Here is a 25,024-nt window from a genome sequence, read left to right on the forward strand (position 1 = left end):
TTTTATCATGGGCTATTGTTTATTGTACTTCATTGTATCCTGAACACCACTATGAGAGGACCTAAAGTATTGTAAATAAATTAATAACCCTATGAGTATCCTACAAACATTCAAGTGCACCCATGAACTCGTTTTTGTAACAGGAGTTGCTTTTTTTTAAAAAAATGTTCTTCTAGTTGTTACAGCACTATATAGAGTACAAAAGAATTTCCCTAATCAGCCCATTGGGGCACATAGTTAAAAAAGTGGGGGGAGCAATGCTAAGTAGGAAAATCATATGCAACTGTTGCAGCAGAGGATGCAAACTAGTAGTATTTGTAAGGGGTCAAGGAAAAGGTAGGTTTGGGGAGGAACTCATAGGGAAAAAGACATGGAATCACTCAGGTGTTCCAAGTGGTGGTGTTCTGGGGAGCAGGAAGACATTCAGGGAAGTCCTTTCAGGGAGCAGCAGACCTTCAGAGTATGGCAGATTCAAGGAGTGAAGATAATGGGCAGGGATATAAAGCAGAGGCAAAGAATTTGTGCTAGATTTTATGTAATTTATATTTATAGTATCAGGGAATCAAACGTACCTTGGCAATTCAACAGACACAGCACTGTTATGAGTAGCAACACCTGTTGTGAGTGAGGAAGCTGGGAGGTAATTACAAAATGTTAGGCTGAGACTGAAATCAGAACTAAGCTGAATTCCCCTTCTCACTAGATGGATGAAGTCTTTGATTCGAAGTAGTAGGGCTCTATGAGCAAGCATAGTTCCAACCACGCACATGTTGCCACTGAATTTACATTCACTGATGATTATGCCATGCTTTCACAGGAGTATTGGAGAAGTACAGGTTTAGGGGGTAGATTAAAATTCAGGTGCTGAGAATTTAAGCTTTAATTTAAAATATTTCTACTCCCAATGGGTGCAAATTGCCTTGAAGGCATGTAGATATCTAGTAAAAACTCTGAAGCCAGGTGGAATGGATCAAGGAAATTCTGCCTGCATTAAGAGTAAGATTTCAAAACTTGAAGTAAGGGTTGCAGAAGTGTTCAATTAGCAAAATGTTCCAAAGTTCCAGAATTCATATATTATTGGTTCAGAATTTCATTGAATTGCTCTAGAGATTTTACAGCATGCACTTTTCAACTGAAAATTCAGTACTTTGTGCACAAAGTAAAGGGAGGATTTTTACTGCTGTAATTCCAATGATCTATATTTGTAGATCAGCAATGAAACTCCACAGTTGTTCTTCTTGCCTATTGTAGAAAAGTTCAGAATATTTCAGAAATAAAGATCCCTATTTTGATTAACTCTTGCCTCCTCTATAATGAAACTGAAGTTATGATCCAATAGATCACAATAAAAGGGCTATCAAATACAAATCATTTAAACATTTTTATTGCATGAAATGAGCAATACAGACGCAAAAAACAAATAAAAAACTATACAATAATCAAGGCTTAAAGAACAGCCTGTATCAAGTGAAATGGACACACTTTTGGAACAGCTTTTGTTTTCAGCAATGCTTGCTACCCGACTGCAGCAATGTTTTCTTTTACCATGCCTCCACATCTTCCATGCACTTCACCCATTATACAATGCCAGTAACTCATGCATACTGGAATTTAAAAAATAAAATTATTGTGGCAACTGTTGCTTCAGTCTTTGCGGGCACAGTAGCTACCAACAGATCCAACAATTGCATAGAACAAATTGGATTTTTCATATACAAAAGACCCATAGTGCAGCTCTCCACAGAGACAAACAGTTGTGTTCTTGGTCCATTATTTGGATTTTCAGATGGCAAAGGACTAGACATGTCACTCTGAGCAAGGGAGTCGAGTCTTTAGCTAAGGAGAAATCACCCAACAACAACATAAGATGATTTAATCACACAGTTAACATTAAAGTATCATATCATTCTATAGTAGTCAATGGGTAACATCCAACAGGTGAAGCTACTCTTACCAAATAAGCACAGGGAGTATTATTATTATTATTTACAAACCTGCTTCATCAGATTACAGAACGTCCTATTTCAACAATGAATTTTCAGCAAGTGAAATATGATAAGACTAATCCATGTGTTAGCCCATATAAAAATGTAAACATGATTCTTGCCTCCCACCCAAGTTCTTCAGTTGCTAGACATGGGAAACAGAGACACTTGCTCTACTAAAATGAAAGGTATATATTAAAAGAATAGAGCAAAGCATACACACTCTCCAACTGTAGCCTGTCTATTTAGAAGACAGGGCCACATTCCATCAAGAGTAATCTATGAATCAGTGGAAATAGCTGAAAGCTAATTGTGGACAGTGGATCGTCTCCTTCCTACCTTCCGTCCTATTTAGTGGGCTTTGGGGAAAGGAAGAAATTACTACTGTAGTGACCCTGAACTTTCCAGAGGGCCTTGAAAGTTAGACCAAAGTCCACAAGTGACTACTACAGTGCATGCTGAGTGGCAAGTAATTTGAATATAGCTTAGGAGTATACCTTGGTGAAAGGATAAACTCTCGGCGGGGGGACTTTTGGCTCCTCAAAATTTGATACTTCCTTATCTACATTTTCCTCTTACAATGACAGTTTAATGCAAAATCATAGTTAGGAGAGACCATAAAGATCATCCAGCCTTTGGAGTATTACACAAGCAAAGCACTCTTGATGGATGGCCTTTGTTGACATGGCATCTCTTTTTGTTGTGCCACCTTGCCTTTGTATGTGTCACAGTTTAATGTGACTAAAATGGGGTGCGATTTCCACACTTTGAAGACACGGAAGTGCAGAGAAAAGAGATCAGATCAACAGTGGCAACATTATCTGACAGCTACTAGAGGTTAAGGGGTTGCGATAGGACAAAGATGGGCAAGGGAACAATTTCTTACCCTGTGAAGACCTAGCTTAGTCTCGAAATGTCAACTGGACTACTGGCAGGAACATAGCATTAGTAGTCCCCTAGGCTTTAAGGTTTACAGCAGAAAATGTAGATAGCAAGGAGACCATGGAAGGAACAGTAGGACAGAAAATGAAGCTAAGCAGGGGAAAGGAATCTAATGCAAGTGTCCCCAATCTTTGGTCCTCCAGATGTTTTGAACTTCAGCTCCCACAATTCCTAAAAGCTGGCAAGCTGGCTGAGATTTCTGGGAGTTGAAGTCCAAAATAAACAGAGGACCAAAGGTTGGAAACTACTGCTTTAAGGGCATAAGATTCTATCTGTTCTTGGAATCTCAGCAGGGTCAGGCATGGTTAGTACTGGAATGAGAGACTGTCTATCAAAACCTTTATGTTTTGATTGGCAATCTGGCTCTTCCAGTTCAAGAAAGTCCTATGAAATGCACAGGGTCACCATACATCAACAGGCAACTTGAAGGCACATTCATACAGAAGGAACTGGAACCTGCTGCCCATATGAGAGAAGCTACAAATCTAAGCAACTAATTTGCTTGGAATTTGCTTTTTACCTTCCCTTGATCTTTTTGGAAGCAAAGTGAAAAAGAATGGCATCATAGGGATGGGGGTGTTGAACCTTTTGGGCCTTTGCCAGTTCATGAACTATTTCTGTTGGTCTGGAGCAAATCATGAATTACCTTTTGTGCCTAGTACATGGTAGATACTTTTTGCTGCAGACTTTTATTATCACCTTTTTCTTTTACTGCCAAAAAATATAAATTCTCACTTTGTCTTTCCCTTCACAGATGAGACCTCCTCAAAATTCATCTAAGTGATGCACACAACACGATAAACACAACAGTCCTTAAAGAGACAAATAGAATAGGCCAGAAATACACAGCAAAGAAAACAGCAGCCAAGCCAGATAAAACAGAAACCACTCCCAATGGTCACTTGTCTAAAGATCTGTCCTGGCCTGACCAAAGACTTCCTACTAAGAACACACTTGAAGTTGAAAAGATAAAAAAAAAAAAAGAGACAAGGCAAATGGAGAGCAGATATTTTTCAAATCAACAAATAGTGGAAGTGTTCGCCACAACTTCTAAAATTTTCTCCCTGAGGCTGAGAGTGTCCATTGTACAGTATGCCAGACAAGGCACACAATTATATTTCTGATGTACTTTTTCTTACAATATCTAACTAAGAATAAAAAGAACCTGGATAACAGAAGCCATACGTTGCTTTGATTAAAACACAGTCAAGCGGGTTCAAAAGGGAAATACACTCGGCTGATACAATACATTAATGCTAGATATGTATTGTTAAGAGTCATTAAAGTTAGCCTAGGAATTTTGCGTTGAGACAATGATTCATGAAGCAAAAATAGCAGTGTATTCTAATTTTCTTAAGCTTTTGTGGATACACATATGTTTATTTTATGCATACCAAAATGTAAATATGCATATATGCATTATATGCAACTTTTGTATAGACGTTTTTCAGACTTTGACACCGATATTTTAAAAGGGGAAGGTTTGATTAGAATTAATTTTAGGCTGTTAAGTACAAAGGTAGAAAGCTTTAAAGACATTTAATCGCATAGAAGTGTTAGTTAAAATGCACAGAAAAGGAACAGATCTATAGAAGAGATCAAGACCCTGCCTGGATCAGCTTATTCAGACATAATACCTGAGATTAATCTTAGGAAGTCTGCAAAACTACAGCCTTATGTCCTAGCCTAAATCAGCCAGTGTTTTGGTGGTGCTGAGCAGGTTAATCAGACCACTTTCTTTTCGAGTCACCACACCAAGAAGCAATGTTGATAGCAACCAAAAGATCACCATTGTTCCTACTGAGCTCCTTGACAAATTCTCTTCCATGGGGAATGGGTAAAAGAAGAAAAGGAAAGCAAAGAACAGGCACCAATTGAAAAGAAAAAGGTAGTAGGCCACTCTCCGACAATAACACTTCATTGTTCAAGAGCACTTTTTTAAAAATGGAGAGTTTTTTGATGCCATCCAACAAACCAACTGAAAATTACTGTAAAAACATGAAGTATTACCCTCATACCAGTAGGAGTAGTGTCCATGATTTCACTTACCCATGTCTGAATAGGCATTTTCTAAGTCATGTAATGGTATGCTTTCATCAAAAGTTGACAGAGTTGTGTGCTGTAGGACCCACAAATGCTAGAAAGGTGTTCTCTCTAAGCATTTTCTAGGTCCTTCAGTGCAATTCTATAGCATGCTTCCACAAGAAATCATTCTTTTCAAGTCTTCACTATTGGCTGCTATCCAAAGGCTACTTAAAATCATGCATGCAAGATAAACATTCCCACAGTGAGCATCAAAGCAACAAATCTGAGCACCCAACTGTCACACTTGACAATCTGCCTGTAGAACTCCAACTTGCACAAGTGCTTTCTGACAAAACATTTATTATGAAACAGCCCCAAATGATAAATTTTATTGAAAACCAATCTATTATTATTGAATGTATTTCTAGTGAAGATAGTTCTTTGGCTACTTTCCTTCAATTCACATGCTTGAAGACAACAGTAAGACTGCATTATCAAGCAAATATTCCTGGCATTTCTAAATGCAACAGTACATTTGTGCTGAAAATTTCTCCAATAATTCCAGCATCTTATTTTTGTCAACAATAAACAAACAAGCAAACAAACAAAATCAAGCTCTTCAAAGGAGTGATAGATCTAAACATTTGCAGGAAGTGTTGCAGTACTGGAAAAATCAATGTACTGTTTAGACAGAATATGACATATATGACACCAAACAGTTCAGATTTGGATGGGCCACTCAAAATGTTGACACAAAAGAACACACACATAATTCAAAGGGGACTGAGAGCCAGAGAAACTCAGCACAAGACTCAAAACATGCAAAAAAATGGATCTTAACCTCACATGGAGCTTTGACAAAGTTACTTCTCAGACTATCAAAATCAGCCAGACTGTGTTCTCTGGTGTCAAAAATTTCACTTTCCTGTGTGCAAGATGTGGAATAAAGTAACATAGCTGTAGCTTTTTGACAAACTACTGAACATTTAATCAAGTATCTTAATCTGTGCTATAAGGCTGAAAAATTCTGTATCTTAATCTGTACTATAAGGGCTGAAAAATTCCACTATGGAAAGAAAAGTTAGTTTCAATGAGAAATTGTTCTTTTCTTATCTGGATGTTTTGATTTCTACCTAGCACTACCTGAATATCACTGGAGGTTTCTCATCAGGTATAACCCTTGCTAGCTTCCTAAATCAGACAGAGCTGTGTATTTTCAAGGTAGTATGGTGTGTGTCCAGCACATAAATTAAGGTTTGCTGGTACTAGAGGCATTTATTACTCTTTCTGTTTGCTGCAACCCTGCTGTATTTAAGTGCTAGATGACCAGGAAGTTTTCTAGCTGAAGGTCTAGCATATAAACGCTACCAGCCTTCTTTGTTGATATAAGGGATGCTTAAGAGGAAGTTAACCTTCTAAATGTTGTATAGAAATACAGCTGGTGGAGAGTATTGGGCTATCATTCTGGGGAACTGGGGTCCAAGGAAATGCACTGGGTGACCTTGGTAAATTACACTGTCTCTGTCTCAGAGAAAGACATAGGCAAATCTACTCTATATAAACCTCACCAAGAAAACCCTATAATGGATTTGTCTTAGGATCATCATAGTTGGAAACAACTTTACAGTAAAGGTAAAGGTTTCCCCTGACATTAAGTCTAACCGAGTCTGACTTCAGGGGGTGGTGCTCATATCCATTTCTAAGCCGAAGAGCCGGCGTTGTCCGTAGACACCTCAAAGGTCATTTGGCCAACATAACTGCATGGAGCACCATTACCTTCCCACCTATTGATCTACTCAAATCTGCATGTTTATGAACTGCTACGTTGGCAGAAACTGGGGCTAACAGCAAGAGTTCACCCTGCTCCCTGGATTCGAACTGCCAGCCTTTCAGTCAGCAAATTCAGCAGCTCAGAGGTTTAACCCACAGCACCCCTTTGAAAGTACACTACAACAAAAAGTACACTTAGTTTCTAATAGGGGCAAGGAGAAGCACACTTTGCCTCCTTTCTGACTGAAGTTGAAAAGAAGCTGACTGCTGGTACAGTAGAAAAGCCAGGCACTCTTGGCAGGACTCTCACTGGCCTTGGGAGGTGTTCCTGGCAACAAGCCTGCTGCAATGAGGAATTCAAATCATTTGCACTGGATTAAATGTGTATTAGAATTTTCAAGGTGGAAAGGGAGAGAAGTGTAACTATTATTAATACTGAATAAAACCAACTTGTCAAAATTCTTGTATATGATTCCTGCGAGGAGTAATGAGATAAATGGCCTCCTATCCCATTCACTAAGACAGGAAACTTTGGCCTTGGTCCAAAGCAACTCTGTGTGTGGGAAGGCCTGGACCAGACACACAGCTAGAGGTCTTGCTGAAGTTCTGCCAAGGAGGCATACCAACCTGCCATCTAAACAGCAACTTGCCTCTTTAGCAGTGGAAAATGTTACAGCAAAAGTTTTTGAAAGAATATCTGGTTTCACATACATGCCTCTGCCATGAATAAAGCCTCTGTTTTATTCTTCACCCATCAAGCATCCTTCAAATATGTATCCAGTTGTTACACAAAAATTTCCAAAGAAAGAGATTCTACAGCCTCTCTAGATTTTTTTTTACTCAACTAATGAACTGTCCTCTATTAAGCTCTGTTTAATGAGAAGTATCCTAAAACTACTTCCTTGTATGCTGAACCACTTTCTCATTCTGAGGCCCAATGCTCTGACCACAACTAGGGGAAGGAGGTAGTGATAATTATTACTGAGAGGTAGGATTATCCACACTGTTTAAATTATCTAACTACGTTGTTCCCTAATGAACAGAGGATACGACCAAATGAACTGCAAAGACTGAAGTCCAACTCCATGGAACTGGTCAGATCTTTAGTGAAAAACCAGCAGTAAAAACTGGATTTTAAAAAGTCTATTTTAGCCCAAATATTGTTTGGCATTATTTTTCCCAAGAGTAGGATGAAATTCATTTTTGCTATGAAAAGAATTCCACTTGGGAGGACTATATGTTCACACACAGCATGATGTACATATCAGCTACATTCTGCCTTGTCTTTATCAATCTCTTTTCTCCTCACTATCTGTCAATGCATACTACTGATTGCTGTTTGTTGTCTGTTGACATACAAGACAGGACATAACTACTACCATAGAGAGTGAGGTAGAAAAACATTGATGCGAAGCCTTTCTAGCTACTCTTCAATGTGTTGCAATATGATCACCATCTGGGCCAGTGGGAAATTTCTTTGTTGTGTACAGCTAACCTCTTTCTTACTGGCAATTCCTATCCTAACAATTCAAGGTGCCAACAATGATTTCAACTTTCAGCTTGAACCTGTTTCCTCATCTTAAATTTAAGAGGAATAACTGCTCAACATTTTGTCCATTTTCATTTTCTGATAAATGCAGTTCTTACTGCTCTCCTTACAAATATCTGGTGCAAACTGAATTCTTTTCATTTATTATTCACTACTTTGAAACATAAAGCACCTCCTGGCTTGTATGCAATTTGTTCTTTAGGTTTCAATTTAATGTTTTTCTCAGGTGTGTCATCCCAAACGTTTACCTAGTTCTCATGTTGTGATGAGGACTGAACTAAGACATTCTCCTTGTGTTAAATTGTGCACCTTGTGAATGTTATCCTTTCTCCATTTGGGAGCACGTTTTGTTTCTGAACATAACTACAGATTATTCATGCTTGGTCTGTCATCCACTACAACCCTCAGTTCCCCTTTTAAGACTGCAGTTAAATCAGACAGGTTTCCATTTAGATGTAAAGTTGGATCAGGGAATTGAGTACTTCCATTCCACATGGTATCTGTGCTCTGTCTGTTGGTTCTGTTTACCATGTCAACGTCTGGCACACTGCCATCAGCTCAAGGAGACCCTTCAGGATTCCACTGATGGGAAAAGTGTGTGTATTCTATCAGTAGGGGTGATTTTTTTAAAGTAGTTGCGGATATCATCGTTCCGGCTGAAAAATAACAGGGAAATACCTGGGAAGGAAGTAAAGTTTGCTAAAGCTATTTCTTTCAATGTTGCTATCTCTGAGCCTTTGCCAATGACGCCAAAAAGACAGACACAGACCACAAACAAACCACATGAGAACAACCGACAGACAAGCCTGGTAACTTACCCCTCCTGACAACTTAATCACCCTGACTTTGGCGCCGACATGGGGCCCATCTCCACTACCACTGTTTGCCCGCTGCATGACAGTCCTTTTCACCCCAGGTTTCAGCTCCTGAGGTTGGCCTTGTACCGATGCCACCCGCGCAATTTGAGATGGGTTCATCAAGTGCACTCCACCAGATCTGGTTTGCAGCCCTTTATATGGGGACGGGAGTTCGTTTTCAGGCACCGTCCTAGTCTGTCGGAGCTGCTTCACTGTTTTTATTTGCTGTCCTTGAAACTGTGCGTTATCTCCGGCCTGCAGAATATTTGTGGGCTTAGGCTGAACAGCGGGTGGGTTGGGAATTAACGGGTCTTGTTTTTTACCCATCAGCCTGTATTTCACATTTTGGCGGGGTGGTGCACCAGGGAGGGGAAGCAGTGGATTTCCATTGGCAGGTGACTGTGATGTCTCCTCCTCCTGATGTTGTACTGAAGAACCCGGCTGCGGCTGCTGTTGTTGCTGCTGTTGCTGCTGTTGTTGCGGCTGCTGCGGCTGCTGCTGGGCCAGCCTTTCAAGCAACTCTCTTTTTCGAGCACCGGCCTGAAGTTGTCGCCTGAGCTCCTTTTGTTTAAGGATCTCTTCTCTTAGACGCTTTTGCTCCTCTATCTTCAAGCGGTAAAGTCGGGTCTCTTCATCTTCTTCGGGAAGCTACAGAATAAAAAACAAAACAGGAATAATATGCCGGATGGGTCAAAATGCCTATTACTTCTTGAAGGGAAGGGACAGAACAGCAGGATATCTCCAAGAAGTATTTTAAATTAACTGAGAAACGATGCTTTTGAGGATGCAGCTCCCAACAAAAGTTTATTAGCTGTTAATTAGCTGAGCTAGGAAGAGTTAAAGAATATATGTCTCCACTTTGGACTTTAGAAAAATAGAAAATCAAAATGCTGAAACTGGAGCTGTCTAAATCAGAACTCATTCAAAAGTTGCTGAAACCAATTAAACTATTAATATAATTCAAGATCTAAAAATATGGCTTAAAATGGAACCAGTAACAATACAGAGGCAGCCCAGTGTCACACAGGTTTTATCTTGCTCTTTTCTGACAAACTAACAAAAGGTAGGATGGTAAATGACCTGAAAGGCCCTGATTAGAACTATTGATTTTTCTTACAGAATTTTCAGCCTGATAGAAACTCATTTGTCACACAATAATTGGTTATAATGAACAGCACAAGTCAATCTCTCTGACCTTGAACTCATGCACTCTCTTCAGAATTAAAATGTTGCCAAATGCTGTGTTGGAATATTAATGTCATATCAGGAATGGCTTTAATATTCTGGCCTTAAGCTTTTCTGAAAAGTATTATGCCCTTTGTGTGTCAAGTAACCTTTCCAGAGGATCTAAAACTCTGGCAGAAGCTAGGGAAAATCAAGAACATAAAAAAGCTGCTTCCAAAGATTGCTCCCGTTTAGTAACCTCTGATATGTATTGCCATGGATAATACAAAAGATAAGAAATTGCTCCATTTTATGCAACATAATAGTTTAGATCTTTCGTGCAAGTCGCCAACTCACAGCATATTTTTTCATTCTATCACCTCCTTATTAAATGTATCTAAGAGGAAGAATTTTTAAAATACTTCTGAAAAAATGCAGTTGTTAGTTGTATTATTACTGTACTAAATGAGTTTTACAAAAGACAGGAAAAAAGGCACTGTAGCAAGACTGAAAAACATATATTGATACACATATAAAACCAATGACAAAACTGACAGAAGCTATAACCCAACACACACATTCTAACTCCACACAGTAGTCTTCTCCAGCTTAATAGAACTTCCACCTATAGTGGACTAAAATCTCAGTATCATCTTCAGACAGGGATGATGAGTGCGACAGTCCAGAACATCCAATGGACACAAGGGTGGGAAAGACTGTGTGATAGTAATCGCTTCGATCCTTAGTTCTCTCATGGAAACCTTCTATATACTTTATTTGCAATTGTCTATTCCAATCCTCCCTGATTTTTTAAGTTCACTTGGATTTTTTTTGTTCAAAACATGAAATGACCAAGCAAGTTGCATTTTGGCCACAACTGCTGTATGCAAATGCTTTAAAAAGAAAGGAAAACTAGGAAAGTAACTGGTGAAAAACAGCATCATGTCCATAGATCATTTTTACAGTTACTTCCTGTTGAATTGGGGTATAGGGTGGCAACCTGTGCTCAAAGGGGTTGCACTCCCCTTGAAGACACAGGTCCGCAGTTTGGGGGTCCTCCTGAATTCACCGTTGATGCTTGATGCTCAGGTGTCGGCGGTGGCTGGGAGGGCCTTTGCACAACTAAAACTCGTGCGCCAGCTGCTACCGTACCTCATGAAGTCTGATCTAGCCACAGTGGTCCATGCCTTAGTTACCTCTAGATTGAACTACTGCAATGCACTCTACGTGGGGCTGCCCTTGAAGATGGTCCAGAAATTGGTGCAACACTCGGCAGCCAGACTGCTAACTGAAGCGAATTACAGGGAGCAGTCTACCCCCCTGTTTAAGGAGCTCAATTGGTTGCCGTTTATTTTCCAGTCCCAATTCAAGGTGCAGGTTATCACCTACAAAGCCCTGAACAGTTTGGGATCCGCCTACCTTCGTGATCGCATTTCCTTCTACGAACTTGCACAATCTCTCCGATCTTCGGGGGAGGCCCTCCTCTCACTCCCACCTCCGTCACAAGTGCAGTTTGTGGGGACGAGGGAGAGGGCCTTCTCCGTGGTGGCCCCTTAGCTCTGGAACTCGCTACCCAGGGAGATCAGGCAAGCACTCACCCTAGCAGTTTTTAGGAAAAGTCTAAAGACTTGGCTTTTTCAGTGTTCTTTTGGGGAATGAACAACAAACCCCCATACCTTGTCCGTCACAGTACTAATCTACCCTTTGGATGCACTTTATCTTATCCCTCTGTGAAGATTAACTCCATTATTTGCCCACCTGAGTCTCCCATTACATACTCTATTTATCTATCTTACCCAGGGGTTTTATAATTTTATCCTTTGCATTTGGTCCAGCCCACTGTGTTTAATCTTTTTACCATTTCATATTTTGTGGTTATTTTACTATTATTTTTTGTTAACATTTAGCACTTTATTTGATGTTAAGCATTTTATTTGATGTGATTGTACATTGTATGTATTTACTTTGCCTTATTGTAATTTTTGGGCTTGGCTTCATGTTAGCCGCCCCGTCCCTTTAGGGAGATGGTGGCGGGGTATAAAGTTTATTATTATTATTATTATTATTATTATTATTATTATTATTATTATTCCCATTTAGAGCAAACAATTTAGAGCAAACAGCTGAAAGGAGCCAATACGCAATAATGGAAGAAAGTTAATGCCCCATTAAGTGGGAGGGGGGTTAGAAACACATTACATTACACATACTCCCCAAATAGCTGTTTAATTTTTTTTAAATATAGCTTCTAAGGCAGTGGTTCTCAACCTGTGGGTCCCCAGATATTTTGGCCTTCAACTCCCAGAAATCCTAAGAGCTGATAAACTGGCTGGTATTTCTGGGAGTTGTAGGCCAAAACACCTGGGCACTCACAGGTTAAGGAGACTTCTTAGCTGATTTCTTCTAGAGCCCATTCATTGGTCATTTTGGCAGTTCATTGTTTTGGACTTCAACTCCCAGAAATCCCAGTCATCAGACCAGCTGTTAGGAACTGTAGCAGCTAAAGTCAGAAACATCTTTAGAAACAAAGGTCGCGAACCACTGTTCCAAGGCCTAGTCTTCTGATTTCTTGACTACAATCTCCATTTTGATTGAGACAATTTAAGGATAAAGAATTAGTGGATGCCATCACACTTTTATTGTTATCATTATCACTGAGTAGAGGGAAATCAAATCTAATTTTTCACTGAACACTATAATAATAAGTTGATTATTAATGAATGAACCCATATCTATTCCTAATCAATTTTTAATAATAATAATAATAATAATAATAATCCTCCTCCTCCTCCTCCTCCTCCTCCTCCTCCTCCTCTTCCTCTTCTTCTTCCTCTTTATTTATATTCTGCCCTATCTTCCTGCAGGGACTCAGGGCAGATTCCAAATATAAAAGTCAAACATTAAATTCCTGTATGGCACACTGGGTTTCCTCTACTGGCAATTACTCAGTTTACAAATGGAGAAATCTAGAAATTTTCATCAAAAACCCAGATCTACTTATTTATGGGTCATTGAAGATTCTATACTTTAATTCTTTTCATATATATAAGAAAAGAATTAACACACAAACAATGAGATGAAGAACCTCAATATTTTAAACAGTAGGAGTCAAGACCTGCTTTCAGAAGACATAATTCTCTTGCCTATTATTCATAATTAACTGGCAAATAAGGTAGTCAGAAAAACATCAACAGAAAGAAAGCATAAAAGAAACTAGAACCCACAAATAGCCATGTTCCATTCTAATTTCCACCATTTATATCTAGAACAAAAAGGTTCCTTTCCATAAAAATGAAGAGAAATGTGGATTCCCCTACCTCTTGCTCAGATTTTGGTTCCACTTTAGGCTGTGCTACAGGAGTAACAACTTTGGGTTTTGTCTCAGTTTTTCCCTGCTCATTCTTCATGGCTGGAACAGGCCTTACTGCAGGGGTGGTGCTGGCAATGGGTTTCACTTGAGCAGCAGGCGTTGAGGTACGGTGGTTGCTCACAGCTTCGATTGCATGCAAAGGTGCAATTGGTAGTTCACGCAGGTTACTGTTCCTCTGAGCAGGCGACTGGAGCTGCTGATTTGGACGCTTTGCAATATTTTGTGTTGGCGCATTCTGGAAAAATCAATAAACTCTAGTTTTTAAAAGGCAGCCTAAAGTAAAGATTTTGTTATTTTATTACCATGTTCAAAAGTACTTCCTCTTTGCTGTGCACCTTGCAATAACCACAGCTCTTAATAAACTACAAATAGGAGGGTAATTTCAAAAGATGACCAGAAGAAGGAGCATAACTATAAACCAGCTGGATGTCCTCAGAAACTTGGCTTTCTACCAGCACTAAATTATTTTTACTGAAGTGAGTGAAGATATGAACTCATTCACCTGCAGAAGGTTCTCAATAAGCAAAGCTGAATCAAAGAGGGATGGGAGGAGAGAAACAGAAATGCTATCTGGTTTGAAAAGTCAAGGGAACAGATAAGAAAGGAAAGAGCAAGAGATGCTCTATAACATTACAGGATATGTAACAAGAGATGGACAATTGCTGTTAACATCACCTTCAAACACGGCCTTCCCTAACTATCCTTTAGCATTCATGATACGACAGTCCTGTGGAGTCCTACTCAGTTTTCTTTCTATGTCTTTGACAGAAACCACACCAGAAAGCTTCTCTCTTGCTATCAGTTTATGCTACAATCGTTCAGCTATATATTCTTTCAGCTATATAATCTCCTCCATTTACCTTGTCTTGACTATGAACCTTAAAGCAAGGTTCCTTTTGCCTTATCTACTCATCACTACTACTAGTCCTAAAGCAGTTTCAGTCAGTGATGCAAGGGAGGGCTTCAAGGCATTGTCTGACTGAGAGCTGGAGGGAGTTCCAAAATCAGATTTCTTTCCCCTTCTTCCCAGATAAGATTCCCTGTTTGTGTTAAACAGTGCACTGACTGATGAGGATTGCTGGACTTGAAAAAAATGTTTATCTTCTCTGTTGATCTGTATCTAAACAAATAATCTAAGAGTCACCTGTAGAAGACTGGGATCACTCCTCTACCATTGCATCTTTGCAATGTCATCCAGTGGGGTTCTTGATATAGGGCAAATGGGAGTTTTGGCCCAATGGCTCTAAAGTATCTTTGTTGCGGTTTTTTTAAACTTTAGTGCTAGATTGGGGTGGCCAACCTCAATAAGGAATTAAATTCTTCTCCTCCAGAAGCACAATAAATTACACAAAACATGCCACATGCTCTCTGCCCATCTTGTTTACCAACAAAATTATATCTTGCCTTGCTTGTAGTGAGGCTACAAAAAAGGCCATGTATTGCCAACCCTGTGTTAGTTATTTTGGGAAGAAAAAACTCAACCATCATGAATTGAATTCTTATGTCCCATGCATGGGTGTCCAAACCATCTGGCTGGATAATATAAGAGTTTTCATTTTCTGAGACCCAAGGATGTAGAGATGGTGTTTGGTCAACTTATGAAGATGAAATGCAACTTATGAAGATATCAACCCCTCAGGCTTTTTCTGGCAATTTAAGGCAACCAGGACTTCCATATATTGATGCTATTACTCCATATGACCCCAAGAAAGAAGAGAATAATAACAAGACAGATAAATAATGACTGGTTTTATACTATGAATTTAGAGGCACTTTTATCTTCTAATACATCCTCATTTCTGCAATCTTTTCATTGACACTTACATGCCTGGCCTTTACCAGACCTTGCCGTTGCTGGCACTGCATCCGGTTGCTGTTTGACTGTTGCTGAGCAGTTTGCATGTGAGGCCTAAACTGGGACGGGGCAACTGAAATCAGAGGCTGAGGAGGCACAGCAAGGAGGTGGTGCTGCTGCTGGTGGGACTGATGCTGCTGGTGATGCTGCTGTGGTGGCGGAGGATGCTGCTGATGCTGGGGGTGCGGAGGCGGCGGTTGTTGGTGCTGATGCTGTTGTGGTAGCTGCGGGTGCTGCTGGTGTTGCGGCAAAGGCGGGTGCAAGGGACCCTATGCAGTCGAAGAAAAAAACCCATATATGTTGCACACTCAGCAAAGGTTTGCTCCCAAATGGTCAAATTCTGGAATTTAATTAGCAGCCTGTTGCCACAGTTACGGTCTGCTCTCCAAATTTACAGATTTAAATAAAACGCTCTCTTTAGGAATCTCTAGGTCCTCTAGTACAGCAACTCTTTAAAAAATTCCACTCTCAACCCATTTTCGCTTGATTTTTTTTTACATATATAGGTACAAGCAGTCCCCAAGTTACAAACATCCAACTTACAAACAACTCATAGATACAAATGGCAAGGAGGTGGCCAGCTAGGGAGTAGTGGAATTAGCTGTGCCTCCCCAGCTAAGGTGAAGGAGGCCGGCAACAGACTCTTTCACCTCTCATCTCCAGCTGAGGCTGGGGAGCCTTGGCTTCCGTCCAGCCTCCCTTGTCCCCTCGCCCTGGTGTTGGCTGCAGAGGTAGGAAGTGTGCTGACAGGCTTGCATGCTTTCCTCCTCGCCCAACGCTGGGGCAAGGGAGCCTTTCTTACCTATCCAAAGCCTTTGCTGACAAGGAATGTGAGAGCCTGTCAGCAAGCTCCCTCCCTTCCTCCTCAGCCAACTGGCCTGAGATTGATTTTTAAAATGTACCTGTTCTGACTTACAAACAAATTCAACTTAAGAACAAACCTACAGAACCTATCTTGTTTGTAAGTTGGAGTCTGCTTGTATTTAAAGTACAAAAATAAAACATTTACTGATAATAAGTCAGCATTTGCAAGGCTTGCTAAACAAGTTGATCTTCCTTTTTATGAAGTACAGCTGATATTCAGAAACCTTTTACTGTTGATCAATTTTTCATCGCCCCAACATTTAGCTAAGGGAGCACTAATAAATAATATTTACACAGTGTTCTAGAAGTTGAATATAAAGTCATGCTGCAGGATCTAGATAGTCCTACAGAAAACACCTCTCATAGAATCATAGACATGGAAGAGATCTCATGGGCCATCCAGTCCAAACAGGAAAATCGAACTCAAAGCACCCCTGAGTGATGGCCATCCAGCCTCTTGCTTAAAAGCCTCCAAAGAAGGAGCCTCCATCACACTCCGGGGCAGAGAGTTCCACTGCTGAACAGCTCTCACTGTCAGGAAGTTCTTCCTAATGTTCAGGTGGAATCTCCTTTACTGTAGTTTGAAGCCATTGCTCCACGTACTAATTTCCAGGGCAGCAGAAAACAAGCTTGCTCCCTACTCCCTATGACTTCCCTTCACACATTAATACAGGGTGAGGCAGCATAACTTCCTTTTTTAAAATGTGCGCCATTCAGTCGGTTGAAGACGTAGCAGAGCGCTAGTGATCTCGTTCGAGAGGTGGGAGTATAAAGTTGTGTCCTGACACAGTTCAATCACCATCATGCGTTAGAACAGTGAGGAGTGTGCTTTTGCTGTTGAGGCCTACTTTTCGAGCGGATTTGGAGTGGCTGGCCTGCTCTCCAGATTTGGCACCTTGTGATTTTTTTCTATGGGGTTTTTTGAAATCTGGTGTTTATGTGAACTGTCCAAGGACCCAACAAGATTTGAAGACCAACATCCAGGAAGAAATTGCCAACATAACACCTGCTATGCTGGCAAGAGTCATGACAAATGCCAGAAATCGGTTTACTCATTGTATGGAGAATGGGGGACATCACCTACCTAATTTGATCTTCAAAACTACAGTAAAACAAAACTTTAGATATGTGCCTACATTATAATTTTTTTCTGATTCATACAATGAGTTTTATTAAGTTTTTTTTAAAAAAAGAAAGTTATAAGGATGGGAAACATAGATTTGGAAAGGAGGGATAGAAACTGTTGATACTCCGATTACCTCAACCCTAAATTTGAATGGGGGGGGGGGGGAGGGAAAGAGGTATTAGTTAAATTAGAGTCAGGTTAAGTAAGAAGAACAGAAGTCATGTCTTGTATGTTCTTTTTTTGTTTGTTTTTTTAAATATGTATTTTTGCATGTATGTGCGATTCCCCCTCCTTTTTTTTCTTCTCTTTCTGTTTTTATGGATGTTCTGTATTATTGTTGTCCTTTTTAATTTATGTGAAAAACAATAAAAAATAATAATAAAAGAAAAAGAAAAATAGGAAGTTATGCTGCCTCACCCTGTACATGGTCATCTCTAGATCTTCCAGTATAATTCTATGGTCAACTTGTGGCTGATGTTTATCATGCTGAAGGAATTAAGAGATTCCTTGGGAGATGTTCTCTCAGGTTTTTAAAAAAGGCATTATTTTTATTCACAAGTTTTTCCACTTTCGTGAGTCTTGCACCCCTAAAGCCAGCAAATGTATCCAAATTTGCAGCAAAGAATGAGCCCATGTTAAAAAAATATCATGTAAATCTAATCTTATTCCTCCTTCTAAAACAAATGAGGCATTGAAACATGTTTGTAGTGGCTTAACTGATATATCGACTATTTTTTAGAAAGGCCACAATGCCAGTGTTCGGTAATCAACGTGTTCATAGGAAAGGCAACTGCACCAGCAGAGGGTGCTCTAAGCTTTGTGGTGACTAAATACAACTATTTTCTAGTCCCATGCATACATAATCTACGTGCCGCACAGGAACTTGTCTTTAAACAATAGATTATTTTCATATTTCTTGTGGAGTAAATCAATTTAAGGAACCATGGAATATTGAACAAAGTGTCGCATTACAAACTTTTCTAATCCCATTAGCTGTGAACAGTCTCACAAAAATCAAAGCAGTTTAATATCTTCACTTTGAAGGAGTATGCTGATATAAAGTTGCCACTAACCCTTGTAATTCAATTAGCATTGGGCACAGGGGGGAAACATGTTTTCATGCTTGGCACAGCAATAAAAGCATATTTAAATTTCATCTATATTTGTAACATCAATTGGAATTAAATATTCCCATTCTGTGTACACGAAAGCTTCTCACAGGTTTCCGTATCATTCAGCTTAGGCAAAAGATTGGTTTCAGGTTCTTTTAAGTGTGGCCAAGGCTAAAATTAATACAGTAATCTGTTCAGGTTTACCCTGTCCTTAGGCAGAGCGCAAGAAGTACTTTTCGGGAGGTGGGATTGACATGGTCCTCCACAAATATTTCATATACACAATGTAGTCTCCAAAAGAGCTCAAAGGGCAGAGTAGGTAAAACAAAAACAAAAACAAACCACCCAACAACAACCCCAAATTCTTCATTCCTAAAGACTACATAACACAGTATGATCTTCTGGTGGATAGCAGACCTGTTTTTTGTCCCAATTATGAGTTCACAAAATCTCACAAAATAGCACAAAAAGGGGTGCTTGAGAGAATAGCTTCTATGATTTGCAACAGGCAACATGCTCATACTCTGAGTATCTAGGCTAAAGTAGTTACAAGATTTCAAACTGCAGTAACTAAGAGCTCACCTTATAACGCCATACCTGCATATTGGGCTGCGTGAGAGCTGTCAAGAATGGCTGCCCTGGGACTTGTACGAACGGCTGTCGAGGAGGAAGGAAAGGCCGAGTATTTGCTGCTCCAGGCTGGTTGAAGTGAAGGACTCCCACTGGTCCCTGTGGCTGGAGGTTAGGCCTCACCATCCTGTCCCTGGGAAACATGGGCTGTTGCCCCTGCTGATTGAACCCTGGTCCAGGCTGAGCAAAAGCAAGTGGGTTTTGGCCGGGAACAGGATGTGTGCTGTTAAGGAGAGGAGGAGGTGGAGGAGGCGGGCTCCGCTGTTCAAACAAGGGATGGTTCGGAAACCTTGGATCTGTAACAACAAGCACCGTCAAGAAATCAAATGGGTTCTAAAGGAAACTTTCCAGACTTCATCCTATCACTAATGTACACAAAGGGCTACTTAAAAACTGTCTATCAGTTCAGAGTATTTGTCTGCCTACTTCAGTTTTTATCCATTCTGATTGGCAGTAAAATCACAGCTGCCCTAACTGAAGTTCTCTAAAGGCAAACTAGCACAGCGGGCTAGCACAGTGGTTTAATCTGCCTGCTATAGAAGATCCTGTCAACCAAAAGGTTGGTAGTTCAAGCCTGGGCCGGGGTGAGCTACCGCCATCAGCCCAGCTTATGCTCACCTAGCAGTTTAAAAACAACAATGTAAGTAGATAAATAGGTACCGCTTTGGCAGGGAGGTAAAAAGCGCCCAGAAAAACATGCCAGCAAAAATCCTATCAGGAAAGGAATCCATGTCTCTACATCCCACCTCGTAATTTAAGATCATCCAGGGAGGCCCTACTCTCGCTCCCACCAACATTGCAAACACATCTGGCGGGGACGAGAGACAGGGCCTTCTTGGTCGTGGACCCCCGCCTGTCGAATGCGCTTCCAAATGAGATAAGATCGGCTTAATCCCTCCTGGCTTTCAGGAAGAAATTGAAATTGTGGTTCTGGGACCAGGCTTTCAGACAGCAGACATAATTAGCACTTTGGTTGGAAATTGACAGGAAAGGCGATACAGCTGAGGATATTGTTTTATTGTTTTATGGATGCTTTATGTATTTTATTTGTTGTTGTATTATTGTAATTGTTTATATGTAGAGGCATCGAATCATTGCCAAATGTAAGCCATCCTGAGTCCCCCTTCGGGGGTAGAGAAGAGACGGAGTAGAAATACTGGAAATAAATAAATGGATGACAAATTCCTCGGTGTGGAAAATGAGACAACAGCACTTCCCCATGGCCAAGTCGAGCACAGCCGATGTCGGAGATGAAAAGAGGGAAGTCTTGCCTATGTTTATGTATTGTCTATCTCTGTCAATTGTATAATGGCATTAAATATTTGCCATATGTGTACCAGTAATTCGCTCTGAGTCCCCTCGGAGAGATAGAGCAGAATATCAATAAAGTATATTATTAACTAAGGAAGAGTTTCTCCCTCTGCCATCAGCTATCTGATCTCTTCAGTTTGCAATTCCACCACTATATCAAGAACTAATTTAGAATCCAGAATGTAAATTACGTGGTTTATAAACATGGAATGTAAATTACATGGGTTATAAATCAAGTGTACTTATGAAAACTTCTACTGTTTTCACATGTTACCCTAAAGCAGGCATGGGCAAACTTCACCCCTCCAGGTGTTTTGGACTTCAACTCCCACAATTCCTAACAGCCGCTGATGTCCAAAATACCTGAAGAGCTGTACATACCACTTAAATAATTTCTGTTGTAATAATGTGCTAACCAAAAAAGAAAGCACTAACACTTTGAGAAAGAGAGCTAAATCTGCTCCCATGCTGTTTTGACTACTTGGAACCAAATCACTAATTGCAGATCTCCAAATGGTGACGTATTTACCCGCGTTTCGACTGGCCTATAACTAGAATGGGGAAATGGCTGCTTAGTTCTTAACACACCAATAAAATGCCACCAAAACAGACAAAGATGTTACCTCCCATGAAGAAAGGCTCTCTGTCCTGTGGAGGTGGTGGTGGCAGAGGAGGCGGTGGCCCTCTCCACTGATCCTGGAGGGAGAGTCTCGGGGCTTGGTTGAAGTTAGTAGGAACAGGGCCAGGGGGGTTCGGCGGAAAATCTGGAGGGGCCTGAAAAAAATGACAAAAGGTAGTGGGGAAAAACGGATGAGACTAATAAGGCAAAATCAATCTCGAAGCATTTCTTCCACAGTCCATTCAGAACATGCATTTTAAAAGAGAGCGAGAGAGAAAGATCAAAGTATCTTGCTATAATCTGTATAACTGGCCCACCTACTGAGTCATATCTTCTGCCTCAGAATCGAACACTGAACCTAAGAATGGTATCTATGCAGTGAATTCTAAATGTTTTAATAATCACAGCAGCACCACAGGAATGCCATCTCTTTTTGAGCTTACTGAAATCCATGCAATTATTGACCTTCTATCCCATTAATCCAAAAGTCTGAATGTCTACTTTAGAAAATGCTCCTGACATTTATCTCTTTAAACCATGCTATTCTTTGCTATCTATTTAGTATAACCTAAGCAACCAAAATGAAGCTGCTTTAATTTTCTGGATGTCATAAATTGATTTTTCCTCCCATTCTGAAGTAAAGAAATCATACTTCAGGAATAATAGGGGACCAATATTTGACAAAGCTCACAACCCTAAATACTTAAGCATCTGTAACACTTATTATAGAAGGGATATGAAAAATTAACATATATTTGCCATTCTTGGTTTTAAATCAATGCTTCACAGAATGGCACCATATTCAGCTGTTTCAGAATTAGCAATGAAAAAAATATTTGAAATTTAAGCTCGGTAATTGAATTTTTTAATTCTGTGACAGAACATGACATATTATGTGTTAGAGACCGAGTCCATTTGTAACAAAAGCATCCATCAGCTAAAATATTAATAGAAAGCAATAATACTACGTATGTTGATATACCTTTTCCTAGGAACAGGACTACTAAGGGATACCCATTTGAATTTATATGTCAGTTTATATTCTAGATCCCTAGAGTTTCAATAAAGCAAATATTTTGGAAGCAAATTTTGCAGGTCATACCCTTCTAGAAAGTTATAACTGCCAGTTAAAATCTTAATCTTGAGTAGAACACTTTTGAAGCTAACTTTTCACATTTATGGAAGCAAGTTTTGTCACAATGCCAACAACTTCAGTTTTCAGTTGGTGCAGGATTCTTTAAGAGTCCAGTCCTGCAGTCTCTTTTGTCTGTGTAACGTCTACTCTGTAAACTATTAACTGGTTTATAGTTACATATCAGTTGCAGGTAGCAATCCATTCGAAATGATCATCCAAAAAAAACCAGCTGAGCTGAAAACATTGTGAAATGTGCTGCTGGGGGAAAAGGCATGACAAAATAAAAATATCATTACCTATTTGCATGCTTAATAATAGGTCATTGCCAGTGTGATAAACAGTCCTATGAATTTAGCTGATTATGTCATGTTCTCTCACAGACATCAAATGGGGAAAAATGACTAGGCTTAACTTTCCCTTACAACAATAGGGTCACTGTTGATTTCAGCAAATGTTTGAATTTTTTTTGTTAAACAATTTTAGCAAGCCTGAGATTTTTCATTCTACATGCATCTCTAGATCATTACAAGGAGAAGTTGTCTGTAGTATAGTCTCTTGCTGTTTATCAATGCTTTAAAAAAATACAAGTTTTTTTTTACTCAACAGCAAAGCAGATTGAAGGAAAATAAGCATTATGTAGGGGACTCAAAATAAATAAGAATGTGCACAGTGGTTTCTTTTTGTTTCATCTGGTCAGTATCAAAGAGGAACGTGTTAATCTTTCAGTATCATGATTCGTGAGCACATATGGTCAAAAATAATCACAATGACAGACTATACACTAGTATAACACATTTTAGAAATACAAATAGGATCTTTGTTAGTTTTATGCCCCTTCCTCAATTTGATCAATCTGGAGGAGCACAAGTACAGGTTGCACCAAAAACACAGATTTGGTTTCAAAGCTTTCTACAGATTATTCACTTGCACAACTTTAGTGCGGAGGGGAAGCAAAGTATGGCTCCCCAGAATGGCAGCATATATCAGCTCTGATCTGCATAGCTAATAATAAGGAAAACTGAAGTTGCAGTTCAACAACACTTGGGAGTCTGCACTTTGCCTATTTCTGCTTGATAATGTAAAGGCTGTATCCTTTACAGTATCTGATGTACTACATTAAGGACATTTCTATATCATATGGGTGTGTTCCAAAAGTCTTTGTACAGAGCATCTGTCACTGATCCTCATGACAACTCTGTGAAGCAGATTAGCATTAGTAAGGTAAGACACGGCCCAATGAATTTATAGCAGAGGTGAGACAGGCCTGACGCCTACCGTTGCTGAGCTCAAGGTCCCTGAGCCACAAACTCTCCCAGCTCTTATATTTAAAGGTTGAAGAAAAGAATTAGTACAGTCACATTATTAACAAAACCTTCACTGAGTAGCTGCAGGTTTTGAGTTGATGCAATATGTATAGAAACAAACGAACAAAGTTTTGAAGAAAAAGGACACTGTTTTTAACTGATGCACAGAACCCAGCACGCAAATACTTTAAAGAAAAGCAAGAACGGAAACTGAAAACCACATATTGAGAATCAGCAAAAAGAGGAGACTGGTCTCCATGCGTTTACTATGGGTCCAAACGTATTCTCTAAAAAGTCCAATATGTTTTGGTCTGTACATAAACTGATTTCTCAGGGGCTGTACATATTTATTCTTTTTTTATTACTTATCAGACAAGGCAATATAGTAGAAAGTGTCTATTTGTAACTCCATACACTTCTGCTAGGGATGCATGGTCTCCTTTTTCTGCTGATCACCTTAAAAAGGCAATCTCTTCAAGGTGAAAGCAGGGGGAATAATTAAAGACTATGCTTATTCCCCAGCGTTTCCATACATTCTTATATTTTCAAAAATCCAAATGCTTCAGCCCAATTAACCAAGAGCAACTTTTAGGCAAATGTACAAGTTTTTTTTACTGATCTAGCCAGTCAATCAGATACTGCCTGACGTTTACAAAAGCCACCATTTGCCCATCCAGAGTTGCAAATTATGACTAGAAAGCATTGTTCAGTTATGTTTCCTTGAATATTTGCTTCCATTTTACAACAAGCAAATATGAGAGTTATCAATTACTACAGTCATACATCAAAGCTAACTTGTCTCCAATTTATTACAGACATCTGAAGAACTCATTCAGCATGATTTCCACACACAGAAGCAATCCAATGTTCTAAAAGAACATGAGATAAGGTTACCTTAATCCTGTCAAAGAATTATACTATTTTGCTTTCCTTTTTATCCCCTCAAATATCCTCCCTAGTTAAGAAATTAACATTCTCTCACATATAATTCTTACACAAATTGTACTTTTACTTTTCAGCATCTCTTGTTAATTACATGATGTTATCTGTTATAATCTATTCATGAACCTCAGATAACTACGACTACCAATAAAAGAGAAAACTTAGCATAAATTGCTTAGCGCAATGTTAATCTTATGAAGCAAAGTATAAAGAGGATCTAACAGCTATTATATGACTTATCAGCTTTCCTAAAGGGTCACTCTGGATTTTTTTCAACAGACTAATTAAATACTGCAACAATGTCAGCGAAACTTCATGAATCTTTCAATGAATTACACCCCATCACTAAAACATATTTTCATTTATTAATCTCACTTAAAATGCAAAGAGGATAGAAGAATGCCACTGACACAAGGTAAGTACACTCTGCTAATATAACTGCAAAGAATTGGTGACTATGTAAC

At 39.5% G+C, this 25,024-nt stretch overlaps 1 protein-coding gene across 6 annotated transcripts in view; it reads right to left on the reverse strand.

Annotated features, from left to right (window-relative positions):
* Positions 1-25,024, reverse strand: part of RBM33 (RNA binding motif protein 33) — a 102,313-nt gene that overhangs the window by 34,415 nt on the left and 42,874 nt on the right. For 3 of the 6 annotated variants that reach the window (XM_060782586.2, XM_060782588.2, XM_060782585.2), the window contains exons 11-15: positions 21,184-21,334; positions 19,202-19,545; positions 15,487-15,786; positions 13,610-13,897; positions 9,090-9,776 (exon numbers count right to left, since the gene is read on the reverse strand). In XM_060782586.2, the coding sequence (XP_060638569.2) occupies positions 9,090-9,776; positions 13,610-13,897; positions 15,487-15,786; positions 19,202-19,545; positions 21,184-21,334 (1,770 nt within the window). Of the gene's footprint in view, positions 1-1,368; positions 1,837-9,089; positions 9,777-13,609; positions 13,898-15,486; positions 15,787-19,201; positions 19,546-21,183; positions 21,335-25,024 lie in introns of those variants that run through there. The other 3 variants (XM_060782590.2, XM_060782587.2, XM_060782589.2) reach the window with 2 other exon arrangements.

This window comes from Anolis sagrei, chromosome 6, assembly GCF_037176765.1.
Source record: "Anolis sagrei isolate rAnoSag1 chromosome 6, rAnoSag1.mat, whole genome shotgun sequence".
NCBI classification, from domain to species: Eukaryota; Metazoa; Chordata; class Lepidosauria; order Squamata; family Dactyloidae; genus Anolis; species Anolis sagrei.